The sequence below is a fragment of the Penicillium arizonense genome, assembly GCF_001773325.1.
Source record: "Penicillium arizonense strain CBS 141311 chromosome Unknown PENARI_contig021, whole genome shotgun sequence".
NCBI classification, from domain to species: domain Eukaryota; kingdom Fungi; phylum Ascomycota; class Eurotiomycetes; order Eurotiales; family Aspergillaceae; genus Penicillium; species Penicillium arizonense.
Window position 1 is genome coordinate 312,125 of NW_019173298.1, and position 16,592 is coordinate 328,716.

The following is a 16,592-nucleotide window of genomic DNA, read 5'->3' on the forward strand; positions in this document are numbered from 1 at the left end:
CCCAACAGTGACTGTAACGGACCAAAAGACAAAAGGCAAGAATAAGCACGACGAATGTCTAACAAAAAAGGAAATCTTTTCATGCGCAAAAACCTTTTCCACCCATTGTATGCAATTATGCAACAATTCTATAAGCTCCTGTGCCAATTGATCATGGACACAACTCTAATCTTGAAGTCTAATTACTCCCATGATGAGAATGAGTGGAACATCTCTCCGGCAGGTCAGATCGCGATGACAGATATCGCTCGACAGGGTCTGGGTCGCCGGAACCACAAGACGACACCCTGCGACCAGCCGCCTTCCTGTCGGAAGCCAGGGTCTGCGCGAAGGGCGACAATTCTCGGATCCAGGGGCCTTTCCAGTAGAAAACGTAGATCGGAATGGTGAAAAGGATAGCCATAAAGCCCAAAAATGTGGATGGCCATTCCAGTTTGTGTACTGTACCCATATGCTGATACACTGTATATCATTAGTGGATATTCTGCTGGAGACCTCTGCAACCTTACTGGGAAGGGAATACATGGCTGCGATACCAGCAAGAAAGTCGCGCGCAAAGCCGTTGCCTCCTGTTGCCGAAGCGGCGTATGGGCCATACGATGCAATCATGTAATCGACTGTTGCCATATAGATCGCATACTTCAAAGGACAAAGATAGTCAGTAATGGACCTCAAAGAGAAGACTGTTGCGGGTTCATTACATTTGCAGTGGCAATCAAACTTGAGAAGATCATGGGTGCAATCCAATGGACGTGGGGTGGTCCAAGACTCGTCCACGCAAACCCAAACAGACCAATCGATAACAGTGGTGCCACTATGACATTGTAAGTAATGGAAGCAGACTAGCATTGGGCAAAGACTGACCCCATAGCAACCAGTAAAGGCGAGCCTCCGGTTGAAGCCCATCTGGATCTTGTTCTTGGATTCTGCAATGTCGACGAATCCATGGCAAGAACGAGAAATAGGCGATTAAGTATCCCACCATAAGTCTATAGAACGGTTAGTATGATCATCGCTCGGGGGCCTTTTGCACTCACGGAAGGAAAGCCAGCCCGGTTGTAATCGTAGTGAAGTGCCATTGCTTGTAGACCGGGGTATAAGACTGCAAGAATGTAAAGATCAGGGCGTCACTGAAGCCACTAAGAAGTGAGAGACACAGGACAATAGGCTCTCGCAGGAACATGATGAAGGGCCGTACCCAAACCATGAATACCCAGCGGAAAGACATGCGCGTCTTCTTGAGCTCATCACCGCTCCACACCATTTCCCCATTCTTGCGTCTCCGCCTCGCCTCTCTTGTAACGAGGATGCTGCATCTCGTCTCCGGAACGAAAAAGTGCATGATTTGCACAGCGCCTCCGAGAATCAGCTGGGTCCAAAAGTTCCAGTGCCAGTCCAAGAAGGTCGCCACGAAACCACCAACAACCGGGGCAATGACTGAGCCTGTCACGGAAGATAGCACAATGAAAGCGACGGCATATTGCTGGTTCTCTGGCTCCCACATATCCGCAACCATGCCCAGGGTCACAGAGCCACCGGCAGATGATAGACCACCGAGAATACGGCAAACAACTATAGTCCCAAAGTTGGGAGCCAGCGCACAGGGAATTTGCCAAATATTGACGAAGAACAAGCTCAATTGCATGATGGGCCATCGGCCAAACTCCTCGCTGAACGGGGCCCAGAACTCGCAGCCGAATGCATAAGCAATGAGAAAGGCCATTTGGCCAACGCGCGCGGCTTGCTCAGAGATGCTGAAATGCTTTGCAAATGAAGTGATGCTGCTCGCATATATACTGGCATTGAAATTCATTGAGGTCTGGACCATGAAGATGACCGAAATGATGGCCCATTTCTTCCACCAGGGAAAGCTGTAACCCAACCTGTCGTAGCATTTCACTTCGCTCAGTTCTATCTTAGGGTGGCCGTCGACCGTTCCATTCTCAATCCCGTTTGAACTTCCGCTTCCATTGGTTCCGCTCCTGCGCTCTTTCCTTTCATGGCTTGGGGGAGTTCCTCCGGGGGAGCGAACGTGGCCGCTGGAACTATCTTGCTTCTCCAGATCTCCATTGGCGTTGGGGGGATGGTCGTCCTCGGAAGCCATGGTGAATAGATTGACGGGAATCAGGCGATGTCTTCCAGAAAAGCAAGGCCCAAGAAAAGAGCCATCCTAGAATGCAGAGAGAGTGGGGGCATATACCAAGTTAAATGCTTTTCTTCTGTCTGGGAACTACTGAAGATTCTCATGGTAAGTGACGAAGATCAGGCCCGCCCACTGCTATAGATCGAGGTTTCTAGTCATCTCCGATTGGTCCGGGGAGCTGGACCCCAGCCCAACCAAGCTTTTACCAAGCTTCCCTCTCGCATGTTTTCTTGTGTGGAGGAGACATCCGGGGGGATCATGACTGGGTGTATCGTCATAATTTATGCTTCCTCCCTCCGTAGTCTGGAGATCTGGGACACAAGGGTGGCGATAGGTCGCAAATAAACTCCGATAACCCGGAGAGATGCATGAAGCCAGTTCAACGATCTCGCTGGACTTCAAATAGAAACCGAGACGAGATCGGAGCGTCCGGGGATTGGTCCGCAATGGAGTCCCCAGACTTCTTCGTATGGGGCGCGAGTGGCAATGATCTCGACGATTGCGCGTGAAAAGAATCATCAAGGGGCAATCGTAGAAAGGAATGCCGCTTCCTTACGAATTGGCAAGTCCTCAATTGACCTGCTCATCGGTGTGTCTGTCAATCTGTTAACTAGAATTGTTTATAGTCGAACCAGACGTTAAGAGCTAGTCGAACTCAGTAGTCAATATATCAAGCAATAACGTTAAGTTACTCCATAGTGAAAAGTGATCGACGCTCTTCACACGATCGGCATATCACCCACATCAACTCCCGAGTCAACCCCTTATGTCTTTTATCAAGCCAATTCAGACCGAGGTAGTCTAGAGCTCCCGAGGCAAAAAAAATAAATGACGAGTCCATATGTCAGAGACCGATAATCCGGCCGAGAATCCACGACTACAAACATGTCCAAGAAACGTCTCTTTGGCAGGGAACGCCTCAACCCCCTCAAACGCGGCAGTCTATTGTTGAGGGATTGCCGAGGAAGGTTTTGTGGCAAGGATAGGCGAGTTAATATACTTTTTCAGTGAGAGTTGAGAGGCTGAAGCCAAGGAAATGGAGCCGGTCATGTGGGGGAATCCGGGGTTGAGGTGGGTCGACTATCTATAGTGCCGCGTGGTTTAGACCCGTCATGGAGCAAATATCTCCCCTATCTGTTGACTAGTGCTCTGCTAGTGGTTGCTTTCATTGAATTTGCCTAAAATCAATGACGCGCCGCGCTAGATGTGCGGGGATGTCGTCTCTCCTTAAACTTCTGTGGCTATTCCATTGGCTTTCGGCAATGGTTCATTGTCTTTCCCGGTTCAATTCCGCACTGTAACGGCTGTATCGAAGCTTCATTTGTTTGACATAAAAACTGTCAGAGCCCCGACTGGAGCTAGGTGACATGTCTTCGAGCTGGAACACGTTCTGAGTCGTCGCAAAGCCGTTTCTTTAGGCCGTTCTCTCTCCTCCCGCAGACTTCCAGAGCCATTGTTCATGTCAAACAACCCCCCTGGGGTTATATTTATTCAAGATGGAGATGAATTACAATGAAGGGGTAAGCCTGTCCTCAAGTCGGTCGCTTATGTTGTTTCATGGGCTAACAATGCCCTCTCCCAGGCCCTTCATCAGTATGTTCACATACCCCTGATAGTCGCGCCTGCTAACCAGAACCAGGATCGAGGAAGAACTGGGGACGGTGATATACCCTGGCACGGAGATCATGGCAGATGTGGGTACTCATCATTTTGTGAAATCATCATCCACTTCCGATCGGGTGTTGGTGCCTCAGCCTTCGCAAGATCCCCATGATCCTCTGGTGAGTGATTCTTCTCTGGACAGTGACTGGCATGGTGAATAACAATAGACATACATAGAATTGGAACCGATTCTGGAAGATGAGCGCCATGACGGTATCAACGTTGACATCGTTCAGTCAAGGCTTCGGTCCGTTGGCGCTGGCTCCTATGTTTCCGCAGTTGATGGAGGCGTTCAATTCCGACTTAGCCTCCGTCGTGCAGTTCACCGGAGTTTGTATCCTGGTTCTGGGCTTTAGCAACTTCTTCTGGTGAGGATCGTATGCATGGTCTCCAATAACACTCGCTGAAACTGGTGACCCAGGATTCCAATTCAAACGTCCTATGGACGGCGACCGGTCTTGATTTTTTCGACGCTGATTTGTCTCATCAGCAATATCTGGCGAGCTACAGCAACTAGCTATGGCAGCTATATGGGCGCTTGTGTGCTCAATGGGTTTGGTGCTGGTCCTGCAGAGGTATGGGGTTGATCATTCCACTCTGATGGGCGACACTGACAGCCCACTCTAGACTTCTCAGCCTGAGATCATCACCGATATCATGTTCCTTCATGAGCGTGGTGCTTATAACACAATGTACTTCACGGCCTATTTCGGGGCTCTCATGGTAAGATACTCCCAGAATAAGGTATTGACTGTTGCTAAAATTTGCAGGTCGGTCCTATTATCGCTGGACCCATGGCTGAGCATAGTGGCTGGCGCAGCTTCTTCTGGCTGAATGTCGGCCTCTTGGGACTGACGCTCCTCCTTCAAATCTTCCTATTCCCCGAGACGAAGTGGCATCGCACTCATCCAGATGAAGGAACTCAAGGGCAACCCTCCTCTGCGCTCGCAACTGAAGAGTCCGAGACAGAGAAGCCAGTGAAGATTACACAGCATGAGAATGTAAATGCGGAAGCTGGCGATCGTGACCCATATCTGCACAAGGGTACCCCGTCAAAGAAGCAGTTCAAGCTCTGGCAGCTGGATGGGAACAACATCAAGACAGTGCTGATTAGCTTCATTACCCCATGGAAGCTGCTGACCTTCCCCATTGTGGAGTTGGCTGCATTCGTCGTGTCGTGGTCAGCTAGTTGTTTCCTCACGCTGAATCTTACTCAGAGTCAAGTATTTGCACAGCCGCCGTATAACTTCAACAGTCAATCGATTGGATTCTTCAACTTCGCGATCTTGATCGGAAGCTTCATTGGGCTGGCAACCAATGGTCTCCTCTCGGATTGGATCTCCATGAAAGCCACTCGAAAGAACAGAGGTATTCGAGAACCAGAGATGCGTTTGCCAGCAATGATTCCGTATGTTATCATCTCGATCATTGGCAACTTCATCGTTGCCTTTGGATATCAATATAAATGGGATTGGAAGGTAAGATTTCTCTCCTCTTAAAGGTTTCTCAACTAACCTCAAATAGGTGATTGTGATCATCGGATATACCGCAGCAGGAATTCAAGTCGCAGCCTTGCCAGCCATCACCAGCACATATGCAGTTGACAGCTACAAGCCTGTGGCGGGCTCGATCTTCGTGTCCATCACTGTGAATAAGAATCTCTGGGGCTACGGCTTCAGTAAGTTCATCACCCCCTGGATAGAAACGAGCGGCTTTGTCAAGCCCATCATGTTGAACATGTCACTGGCAACATTGTGGTGTCTCTGTGCCATCCCCTTCTACTTCTATGGAAAGAGATTCAGGGGATGGACTGCCAAGTCTTCGGTGCACAAGATGTAGACTCTTCGATAGCCCATTAAGCAAACAATAAATTGAAATGCAAATTTGATCGTTGCCAAAAGGCTGAATGAAATTTTCGTGCTGTCATAACTGGTATCATAAGAAATTTAAATGCAACGCTGCTGTCCAAAATTCAATCATCGTCATCATCGGGGTCATAGAGATCGAGATCCAGGGTCGCCTTGGGTTTGGGCGCTGGCGCTGGCACAGAAGCCGGTGCAGGCGCCCGCGGCATCCCAGCTGATGATCCAGCATGAGCTGCAGCCTTTGCGGCCTCGTCTGCCTGCTTTGTGCTTTCCGCAGGTTCCACCGGTGCTGGTGGTTTTGCTGCACCCCGACCGTCGGCTTCGGCGAGCAACCTTTCCATCTCTTTTTCAGGGTCACCACCTGGAGCAAGTTGAATTTGCGCCATCAGTCCCATCCGTATCCGCTCCTCCATCGGGTATGGCAGCATGTAAACCTCGCGCGTGACGTTCGCTGAGTCGTCCAGCCACTGCGTGGCGTTTTTGGTGACCGATGCCACTGGCTGTGCGCCATCCTCTGCCGATTGTTCCCCGTTGGCCCCTGACATATTCACATCCTTGCCGCCGGTCTGAGGCCCTGCTTCCTGTCGTTTCAGAGCTGCGCTCGTTGCAACGTCGGCTGCTGCTTCGTGGTTGTATTTGCTGATCCGGCGCGCGAAGTCGAGGATGAGTTTGTAGTCGATCTCTTTGATTCCTCGTAGAACTGTCTGTCTTCCTCCAAGTTCTTCATCGGAATCAGAGTCGAAATCGCTATCGCTATCACCGTTGTCGGCACAAGCTGTGCGAATGGCTTTGTCAAAGCCTTCAATGTCGCTCACGATGCCCTTCACTTGATCTTCTAGCTGCTGTGCTTCGGTACGTAATTGGAGGATCTTGGCATGGTTTAGTTGGTGCTGGCGGAGGGTTTCAATGGCGGAGGTCAACGCGTCGTCCGCTTCGAGGAGGGCGATGGCCGCCGCGGGAGCTCCCGCGGCGGTAGGGGAGGTTGTGAGGCTTGTCAGGAGAGCATTGAGTTTTGATTCAACGTCTGTCAAAGAGGACTGAACGAGGGCATTCATTGCGGATGTGTTGGAGCGCATCGTTGAAGAGAAGATGAGCTCGCGGCAAGCTTGAAGACAGGTCACGTGCAGGTATACGGGACCAGCGAGTTCGAAAAAAGCAGCAATGCTGATAGTTTCGTTGCAAGGATGAAGTTATTTGAATGCCACTGCATTGATTTGCTTTGTTTCATCTTTGCTATGGTTGGAGCGGGGGATATAGCATCGCTTATCTCGAACCCCGACCTTGTTCCTCTTTCAACTCTCTGAATATTCACAATGACTTCTTCAAACCTGCCGTCCCAAGCGGAATTGAGTCAGTGTATGATTCTCCAGTCTCCTCTCTCCCGCTGTGGAAAAGGACCTGGATTGATCCTCGTTCGGCCGCTTTCTCACGCCAAATGCCAAGAGCAGAACAAGACTCTCGACCCAGAGCCTCTGAAGAAGTGGGCTGAGGAGAGCTTTACGGTGGTACAGATCACTTTGGGCAAGTTGATTACCGACACACCTCTACAGCAGCTTATTAGCAACGCCGAGCATGCTTTACTGGAGCGCCCAGAATGCGATGGCAAGAAGGTTGGATTGATAGGTAGGATGCCCACTACTCTACAAGAACATATATTTACTCGACGCCAGTAAATGGATCAAAGGCGGACTATGACTCTCAATTCGAAAAGACATTACAGGATGTGCTAGCTGGAGACACTAAGATAGCCACTGCAATCTTATTCGACTCTTGGGACATCGCCCTCCAACCAACTCTCTTCCATCTCCCCAAGGACAAGGAGAGCAATGGAGATCAAGTCACCCACAGATACTCGGATGTATCATCTGCCAACTTCATGATCCCAGGGCATCCAGACTTCAAAATGTCAACAGCAGGGGTAGCCCATACTCGCAGTGTTGCGTTCATCAAGAAGCACCTGGGCGGCCCATTCTTTGACCTCGAGAAGATCTGGGATGAGCATACCTACTACGAGTTTGGAGATCGCTCTGTTGAGAAGACAATGGCGACGATGGTCCAAGAGCCCTATGTCAATCATGTTCCTACAGTACGTCAATCCGGAAAGAAAGTCCCGGCTGGTCAATGTACTGATTATTACAGTTAACTGGAGGCATTGGACGAGCTCGTCTCAGCCACTTCTATCTCAACCACTTTATCTTCAATAATCCCGATGATACTGCACTTGAGCTCATCAGCCGGACAGTCGGTACAGACCGAATTGTCGACGAGTTTATCTTTTGTTTCACTCATGTGAAGCAAATGGACTGGATGTGAGTGCTTCCACCCAAAATTCCAAAAGGAAATGCTGACATGGTGTACTAGGATTCCTGGTATTCCCCCTACAGGCAAGCACCTGCGAATCCCCTTCACATCAGTAGTCAACATCCGCGGCGATCGCTTGTTCCATGAACATATCGCATGGGACCAAGCGACCGTTCTAGTTCAGCTCGGTCTGTTACCAGAGTACCTGCCATTCCCCTATGCCCTACCAGATGGATCTGTTCCGGCTCCAGGAAATCGGTTCGAGTATCGTGTCCCAGCAGCTGGCGTCGAGTCTGCAGAGAAACTGGAGAATGAACATGAAGTGGCCTCGAACCAGATGTTCGAGTTTAAGATCCGCGAAGTCGAGGATCGATGAAGTCCCCATGCAACATGCACCAGTCAGATGTGAAGGAAGTCATGCCCAGATACCCAGAATGCCTAGATGCCTAGAATGCCCAGATGACCCGCTTCAGGCAACTGTCTATACTTTCAAGATTTGGCGTTTGTCGTCATGTTGCAGTAGTAGAATGTACCCCGCAGTCTGTGCCTTTTCCTCCGTTCAGCCACCGGAGACAGCTCCTCATTCAGTGTAGCGCATGAGCTTGCGATGTGATATGCTCACCCTGTTCTTTACTGACGTTTAGAGCTGACAATTTGGCTGAATCGGCAAATCGGCAAAATTTCTGCAATTCTCCTCTAAACTTGATATCACAGCACATCACCGATTGAATCTGGAACCACTATTGGCCTGTTGCATCGATCTAGTTGTCCGTCTCCACATGAGCTAGCGAGGCAATTGGGAGGGAGTTTCCCGCCCTCCGCCGGCGCTCCACTCCAGATGACGGAGATGCTTTGGTTGTTTGTTTTTACGCATAAGCGAACGAAGTGAACTTGGTGCATTAGTGCCTGACTCGGAGTCCCCGGATATGTTATAAGGATAAGGCCCGAGCTGAGGTACGTTGCTCTGTTCATTCCTCTACGCTCTTCATCATGGTTGCTGTATTGTCGCTGCTGACGCTTGCTACAGCGGCTTTGGCTGCTAAGCTGCCCGTGGTTGATCTGGGATATGAGCGACACCAGGCTATCTCATTTAACGTATGGTCGGAGTCCTCTGTTCCATATTGTCTTTGCCGGTACTAATCTCTATTGCAGAGCTCTCATGGCCTGTACAACTTCAGCAATATCCGCTATGCCGCACCCCCACTCGGCGACCTGCGGTTCCGTGCTCCTGTACTCCCAACACAAAACAGAGAACATATTCAGAATGGCTCTGTAGGCCGCGTGTGTCCTCAGGCACTTCCGCTTTGGGATACCCAAGGCGCGGCAACATTCATTCTGAGCTATTTGTATAACCAGACGTTCACCGGGTCCAGCAACATTTCGTCCTATGAATACAAACCGGCCAAACAGGATCCTCGCACCACAGAGGATTGTTTGTTCCTCGATGTGGTTGTTCCGAAGAAGATCTTCGACCGCGGACAGAACAAAACGTCGCGCCCCCGAAAGAATCTCGCACCTGTGCTGGTGTGGATCTATGGTGGTGGGTATGTTGCGGGGGAAAAGAGTAGCTCAGATGCATCTGGGCTGGTTCAGCGCAGCATGGCTGGGGGAAATGAAGGCATTGTATTCGTCTCCTTGAACTATCGAGTAAGTAATATTTGCTCAGCTCAATATATTGTAATAACTAATCCTACCTCTAGCTGGGTGCATTTGGCTGGTCCGGCGGCGACAGCATCATTTCCAATGGTACTGCCAATGCAGCCCTCCATGACCAACGCTTCGGTCTGGACTGGGTATACAAGAACATCCACCTCTTCGGTGGCGACGCAACCCGGGTTACAGTCATGGGCGAGTCGGCCGGCGGAGGTTCAATCATGCACCAGATCACAGCATACGGAGGCACCCGCGGACCTGTTCCCTTCCAGCAAGCGATCGTGCAGAGTCCCGGTTGGGTCCCGACCATCAGCGAGGAGCAGCAGGAAGACACTCTGCAGCAGTTCCTGGGCTACCTGAACGTCAGCACAATTGAGGAAGCTCGCAAATTGTCGTCTGACAAATTGATCGCTGCCAATGCATACCAGGTCGCAACTCAGTCTCAATGGGGTACGTTCACCTACGGACCTACTGTGGACGGCAGTTTTGTACCAGCTCTTCCTGGGCAGCTGTTGCTCAGTGGTGATTTTGACCATAATCTCAATATCATGGTCGGACATAACGCAGACGAGGGACTTTTGTTCACCTCGCCGGACAGTGTCAATAGCACTGGTCTGGCATCTCAACTCACGACTTTGTCACCGAGCATTCCCGCAAACGTGACCAAGTTCATCACGGAGGATCTCTATCCCGCAGTCTACAATGGCTCCTATGGATACACCGACTCGGTGGCGCGCACGGCGCTCGTCATCTCGGATCTGATCTTCCAGTGTAACACCGACTACTTCAACCGCGCATACTACAACCAGACCTACGCGTATGAATTCGTCGTTCCGCCCGGGCTCCACGGTCAGGATGTCGCCTACACCTTTTACAACAATGGTTCTAGCTCTTCTGGTGCCGTCGGCGCCCTCGGCGGTATTGCCAATGTAACTGTCGCACTGGCGATGCAGGACTTCTTCACCAGCTTTGCGCAACACGGTGTGCCCAAGTCGCATCTCGCTCCGCCTTTCAAGCGCCATGGTGAGCGGTCGCAGATTATGGCTATTGGTAACCATACTATCCAGGCGATGCGGGATCCCACTAGCAACCCGCGCTGTGAGTTCTGGCAGACTGCGCCTTATTATGTGGCATGAGGTGATATAGATCGACTCAGGCGGTTGAACCGTGGAGTCAGTTTATCTAGGGATCTGTACATAATTCATGAAACATGATTTGATGATTTCAGGGTACATGTATAGTCATTTTGGGCTGAATGAGCTCAGAGGGACTGTGAAAGTAAATTGACGTGATAATGTATAATATGGCCCCATTTTACTAAATACGCCGGAGCCCCAACGCCAAAGGTGTTTAGAGCGATCAACTTTGCTAGCATCAATGGCACACCTCAAGAGGAAAACAAACACGTCCTGGGTCGAGATTAAGGGTGGCAAAGCCTTGCATATTTAGCCCCGGGGCCGGGAATTAGGCAGCGCCGACGACATTTGATAGCTATTCTCCCAGACATAGCAGATGTCATGTGTTTAACCGGGGGCCAAATATTTATGGGCAAGACGAAGCGAACTTAGATGTGAATTCGACCTGCATCACTACCGCCAAGTAGGTAGCCTGCTCCTATCGCTAGTTATGTCCCATTGCCAATTGTCCTAAAAACTCTGCATTCAGGGTCCAGCATGCAGGCTTAGTGAAAGGTTAATGATTTTTCTTTTCTTTTTTTTCCTTTTTTTTTTTAATGCGCTTAACCAGAACGAGGCAGTGCGTGTCTCTCGCCATCTCTGTCTGGCTCGGGGGCCGCGGTCCCCGTCAAGCCCGGGCTAAGATACCCGAGACAAACATAGAACTTTTTCGATCGCCGCTAAAAAAAGTCGTTAGTTTTAGCGTCTCCGAACAGAGACACGGGTTGTGAGAGAGCTTGCTAACCAAATAGTGTTCTTTTTTATAGCAATGGAGTAACGGAGCCACGGCTATCACCGAATCTTTATTGCTTTTTTCGTATCAGCATGTTTCACTTGTACATAGTAGTACTACAGTAACCTAATACAGTAGCTCACCTATAAGGTAGCAGCCCCTGTCCGGGCAGTGCTAGTCAGTAATAGAATGGGGACATTACCTTGGGGCCAAGGATCGAGTCCAAAAATCGTACGGTACATGTACCTGTACCACTGAGGTGAGGCTCTAGGGAGATCGACCATGGGAAAAAAAAATACAGTGGATACAGCCAGTCAAGCCTTGTCACCAAGGCTAAGCAAACTAGCACTAAATCGCTCAGAATTAGGCAGATAATAATAGACCTGTCAAGTCCAATCAAAAGGAATGAATGGAGCATGTTCGGGACCCGCTTGAAACATTGGACGCTAAGCTTTCAACCCTGAAAGGACTCTTGAAGTGGAAATTGAGGTTATTTTCCACGGTTATCACAGAGTTAGGTTTAGGCTGCTATATTCCACATCACATCCACCCCACATCCACTCGTGATTCTTCTATGCTTCTCGGACTGACAGCCATTCCAACGTAATTCCCCCCGGAGTCGTGGGGTCCAAAAGTCTTAGCTTCCCCTCTCAGCCGTGCAATCGGCTTCTTTGTTACTTATTAACCTCTTGGCCTCGTTTTCCTTTTTCCACATTCCCTTTTCTTTCCATTCCGTCTACTCTCTCCTATTCATCATGCGTCTCCCATGGTTGGCCCTCTGCCTGGCTGTCGCCTCTGCAACGTCCATCAAGTCTCATCAACTCCGCCTTCCTTTTGTTCCTTCGCCCGATGACATCGAAACCGGCGTCAAATCACTTCTGGTATGTGCACCCTCGAGAATACACAGAATCCACAGAATACACATATTCTAACAATCCACAGTCCATTGACTGGTCCATCAAAGATGGCAACCTCTACGCCAACAACGACCAAGTCTACCCCCCATCAACAACAATGCAACTCACAGCGCCTCTCTACCAAGCCTCTCATCCCACCCAGAGTGATAAGTCCGTGGAATTGACTTACACCATCCACAGCCGTCCCCTCCCCGCAAATAATGTGGGTTCGGTAGCGGGTATTGTCCGGGTGCGCATTGAACTCCACGATCTACATGGGAACCTCGTCTCCCCCGACGCTACAGTCGTCGACCTGGTCAGTTACCAGGATGGTTCTCACCAAATCACTCGTGTCCGTGTGCGACCCGCGCGCGGCGGTTACCAGGCAGATCACTTCGCGCAGAAGAGTCGGCCGTGGGTTGTGAAGTACTGGAAGACGCATGTCGGGTCGTTTTTCGATGCGAAGACATCTACCTCGATTGCTGAGAATGATTCGCAGCCGACTGAATCGCAGTCGACTGATTCCGAGGATCACATTGAGATCAAAGATGCTTCTGCCGACTCCGACTCCAACTCCAACACTGAGTCCGAATCGCCTTTCTCTATTTCGTCTTTCTGGGCTGCGCCTACTCAGCCCCACGATCGTTCTGGTCACCGTCACCCGCACCACCACCACCGTCCGAAGAATGCTTTCATGCGCATCGTTCGCCCGATTATCCTACCCGCTGTGCTAGGTGCGGTCGCCGGTCTCGCGGCCTGCCTGCTCGGCTTCTTCATTGGATCTCTTCTGATGTCTTTCTCTGCCCGCGTCGGGTGGCGGACTTCACCCCGCTACTCGCAGGATGTCTCGCTTGAAGAGGGTACTCATTCTGAGAAGTCGCCCATGGTGCCTCGGATCCATCTGACCGTGCCCGAGTCGGATGTATGACCGGTCTACCGGTTTTTCGAATCTTGTTTTTCAGCGTTTTCCTGCATCAGATACCTGGCATCACTGTGCCGTTCCTATTTCCTTTTTGTCATACCTGTTCTATCTCGAGTCTCTGTATCTATTATCCACTCACTATTATGTGTATCACGTGGAACGTTATACCCAATACCACTATTTCCAAACATGAAGCACATTTTGCCCTGGTTCTTCAACAAGTAGGCCGGCTGGCCCAATGGCAAGGCGCTTGACTACGAATCAAGAGATTGCAGGTTCGACCCCTGCGTCGGTCAATAACTTTTTGGATTTTTTTCCCTGGGGATTGCAAAGTTTTTTTTGTCTCCACCGGGCCGAGCGGGTCGGCATCGAATATATGGGAGTAGTTCGGTTACATGTGAACTATGGCATCTTTGTTTTTTTTTTATTGCCGGTCTCCGTAGGTTCTAGTATAAGCTTTGATTAGACAGAGACTAGACATGGACTACTGAGTAAAGATTCTAAAGTTTGATCTATAACTAGAGAATGTTGGCAAATTGGCGACCCACTCGTATTGTATGGGACATGACTTCAAAATATATATCTGCCTAGTCAACACCACATCACTTGCGCTGAAACCAAATCTTCTCCTCGCCCAAAGCCGGCTCTAGGTCCAAACCCATGGCTCTAGGAAACCCACAGGAATCAATGATAAATTCCGCCTTGTAATACCCACTAAACATCCCAATGGACTTTGGCTGGAAGAAGTACCCCACGAAGAACTCCCCACTGGCATGCTGGAAGGACATAATCCCTGCTGTAACACGGTCGAGCAAGTTGGCACCCAGGTGCCCTTTCTCTATGTCAAGCGTGATAGCTCCAAACCCGGGATGCTCGTATCGCCCCACATATTGGTGTAATGGGAGAGAATGGGGGATGGGCGGATTAGGCAGACATGGATAGAGGCGTTTCATCGCTTCGCTCATAGTCTCGGCCTTAGACATAGCTTTGCTTCGTGACTCGGCTACGTGGCTCTGGCCTATTGTGCGAGGAATCGCTGGTCCGCCGGATATCTGGTCGAGGAGGTGCAGGAATATCTCCACCTCTGCGTGTCGCCCATTCATTGTGTTGCTCATCATTGCGAACCCGAATCCCTTACTTGGGAGGAAGCCGACCATTATACCGAATCCCGCCCAGCTTCCGCTGTGCCAGTACAGTGGCTCGCCGCGATAACTGTGTATAAACCACCCGAGGGCATAGAGCTGGTGTGGTGCTGGGGGTGCGACGAGGTCGCTCATGTCTGTGATTACGGTTCGTGGTTGGACGAGTGCTGCATGGCCTTCTGGTGAGATCGGTCCCGTTTGGTAGATCATTGTTCGGAGCCATTTGGTGTACTCGTGGACATTGCTGACCATGGCGCCGGCGCCTGTCACGGCTTCATCGGTCATGTACGGTTCTGCGACGTAGGTGTTTGAACCTACGTCCCAGGTGTAACCTTTTGCCAATCGGCGACTGAGAGTTGGATCCTTGGAGACTTCTTGGACGGAGAAGTGTGTATCGTTCATTCCGAGGGGTTCTAAAATGCGTGTTTTGACGATTTCGCTGAAAGGTCGGCCTTCAATTTGTTCCAGGGCATGCGAGACCGTCATGTACATGTGGTTATTATAGGAAAAGGTGCTGCGGGGTGAATATTTCATAGGTAGATGTCTCAAGTATCGGACTGCCTCGCGCAAAGATCGATTTGGTTGTGCGAGACTAAGGCATGCATCGTAGGTTGGTAGTCCTGACCGGTGTGAGAGAGCATCTTCTATCGTTGTATGATTTGTACTATAGTCGTTCTCTAGCACAAAGTCGTCGCGGATAATGGATGCAAGTGGTGTGTCCCAGCGAAGAGGAGACTCGGTGTTTTTGCTATCATCGATCGTGAGAGAGACAGCAGCGGCGGCGAAAGCCTTGGTGGTGCTACATGTTGAGAACAGAGTATCGGTGGTCATTTTCCGATCAGGGAATTCGGCCATGCCGTATGCCTGAGATTATTGAGCATAGAATAGTCAATTGGTTGGTGTATCTACCTTTGACCAGGTGCTGGAGCCGTGGACTATCGCCATGGTCAGTCCGGGGACTTTCCATTTGTCCATTTGCTGCTGTACCAAGGCATCGAGCTCGGGCGTCAATGGCGAGCTGGTGCTTCTAATGACCATTTTGAAAATAGCTAAAATTGGTGAAGGGATTGAAGAAGAGTTGATGCGGGGAAGTTCTGATAACCCCTGCCTCTTTCCCTTTGGCTTCTTATAGAGCTGACCGGAACCCCGACGGACCACCGTCTCACCACTTCAACATCGACTGACATTATGTTCAGTTATGAGCAATCTAGGCAACTCGATATTGACACAAGCTATACTGCAATTTGAGTCGGACTTCTACTTAAAAAGTAATTGCGTAGAATTAGTACAACGTTACGCTTCTAACGACGGTAGTTTGTTAACAGAAAAGCCAAGATTCGATAGATTCCAGAGCGTGCGATAGCCAGAGCATTATTTCTCCATTGCTATCAGGCAATAACACAAGATCAGATTTGAAGCAAGCACAGAGAAAAGGAAACTTGACGGGTGCTACACCCTACAGTTTATCTTGGATCTCAAGTAGAATTCGTTCAATGACCTGGGCGCCCTTCAAAAAATATGAGCCCTTGACATACTCTAGGTCAGTTGACCCTGCACTCATTTCATAAAAGCGAGCTCGGTTTCCGATACCCACAATCCCATACAAGTCCTTATCTGCCAGACGTCCTCTGGTGCACCATTTAAGCATATAGTTTCTTAGTTGGACCCTCGTCTTGCGCCACCCCTTTGTTCCTGTATACCGATCTAGGTCGTAAGGGAACTTATGAATCACGAAACCCGTGCGAGGCGTTGTTGCCATAATACTGGTAAATCAAGGACTGATTAGCGTATCTCCTTCACTAATGCTGTCCATAGTTTGATATTGATAAAGCCAGTCATGCTCGGATACAAAGACATCCGACAACTTGGTCCCGCTTGGGGTCGAAGGGATCAAACAACTATGGCCGGGTAATGTTTGAGCCACTGGGGAGCGCATATGGGGGTGAGAGGTGAGACTAACATGCTCGCCATTCTGCCAGCCAAGAAGCTATTATGATGATGATCCATTCACAGGAGACGTAGTGACGCTGTTATGGTCATCGATAATCGTATTATTCATACCAGAGTAAAATGATAATTGTAGTAAATGAATGATTGCAA

At 50.0% G+C, this 16,592-nt stretch overlaps 7 protein-coding genes across 7 annotated transcripts; 4 read left to right on the forward strand and 3 right to left on the reverse strand.

Annotated features, from left to right (window-relative positions):
• Positions 1 to 178: 178 nt before the first annotated feature.
• PENARI_c021G12421 (putative MFS multidrug transporter) lies at positions 179 to 2,104 on the reverse strand (the record flags this gene model as incomplete). The annotated part of the gene is made up of 5 exons (XM_022635296.1): positions 179 to 462; positions 510 to 639; positions 702 to 814; positions 865 to 989; positions 1,038 to 2,104. 5 exons carry the CDS (start codon positions 2,102 to 2,104, stop codon positions 179 to 181), a joined length of 1,719 nt encoding a protein of 572 aa, XP_022484955.1.
• Positions 2,105 to 3,639: 1,535 nt separating this feature from the next.
• Positions 3,640 to 5,644, forward strand: PENARI_c021G11028 (putative MFS transporter; the record flags this gene model as incomplete). Its single annotated transcript, XM_022635274.1, has 8 exons — positions 3,640 to 3,663; positions 3,726 to 3,736; positions 3,783 to 3,924; positions 3,983 to 4,173; positions 4,296 to 4,380; positions 4,433 to 4,528; positions 4,576 to 5,283; positions 5,330 to 5,644. The coding sequence occupies 8 exons, from the start codon at positions 3,640 to 3,642 to the stop codon at positions 5,642 to 5,644; spliced, it is 1,572 nt and encodes a 523-aa protein (XP_022484962.1).
• Positions 5,645 to 5,777: 133 nt separating this feature from the next.
• PENARI_c021G00110 (uncharacterized protein) lies at positions 5,778 to 6,746 on the reverse strand (the record flags this gene model as incomplete). The annotated part of the gene is made up of 1 exon (XM_022635135.1): positions 5,778 to 6,746. One exon carries the CDS (start codon positions 6,744 to 6,746, stop codon positions 5,778 to 5,780), a length of 969 nt encoding a protein of 322 aa, XP_022484920.1.
• Positions 6,747 to 6,983: 237 nt separating this feature from the next.
• PENARI_c021G09039 (uncharacterized protein) lies at positions 6,984 to 8,347 on the forward strand (the record flags this gene model as incomplete). The annotated part of the gene is made up of 4 exons (XM_022635243.1): positions 6,984 to 7,293; positions 7,341 to 7,756; positions 7,810 to 7,979; positions 8,032 to 8,347. 4 exons carry the CDS (start codon positions 6,984 to 6,986, stop codon positions 8,345 to 8,347), a joined length of 1,212 nt encoding a protein of 403 aa, XP_022484891.1.
• Positions 8,348 to 8,961: 614 nt separating this feature from the next.
• PENARI_c021G09489 (uncharacterized protein) lies at positions 8,962 to 10,760 on the forward strand (the record flags this gene model as incomplete). Its single annotated transcript, XM_022635252.1, has 3 exons — positions 8,962 to 9,066; positions 9,124 to 9,618; positions 9,672 to 10,760. 3 exons carry the CDS (start codon positions 8,962 to 8,964, stop codon positions 10,758 to 10,760), a joined length of 1,689 nt encoding a protein of 562 aa, XP_022484857.1.
• Positions 10,761 to 12,287: 1,527 nt separating this feature from the next.
• Positions 12,288 to 13,356, forward strand: PENARI_c021G03705 (uncharacterized protein; the record flags this gene model as incomplete). The annotated part of the gene is made up of 2 exons (XM_022635180.1): positions 12,288 to 12,413; positions 12,475 to 13,356. 2 exons carry the CDS (start codon positions 12,288 to 12,290, stop codon positions 13,354 to 13,356), a joined length of 1,008 nt encoding a protein of 335 aa, XP_022484854.1.
• Positions 13,357 to 13,952: 596 nt separating this feature from the next.
• Positions 13,953 to 15,530, reverse strand: PENARI_c021G01737 (uncharacterized protein; the record flags this gene model as incomplete). The annotated part of the gene is made up of 2 exons (XM_022635160.1): positions 13,953 to 15,356; positions 15,402 to 15,530. 2 exons carry the CDS (start codon positions 15,528 to 15,530, stop codon positions 13,953 to 13,955), a joined length of 1,533 nt encoding a protein of 510 aa, XP_022484950.1.
• Between the last annotated feature and the right edge of the window lie 1,062 nt (positions 15,531 to 16,592).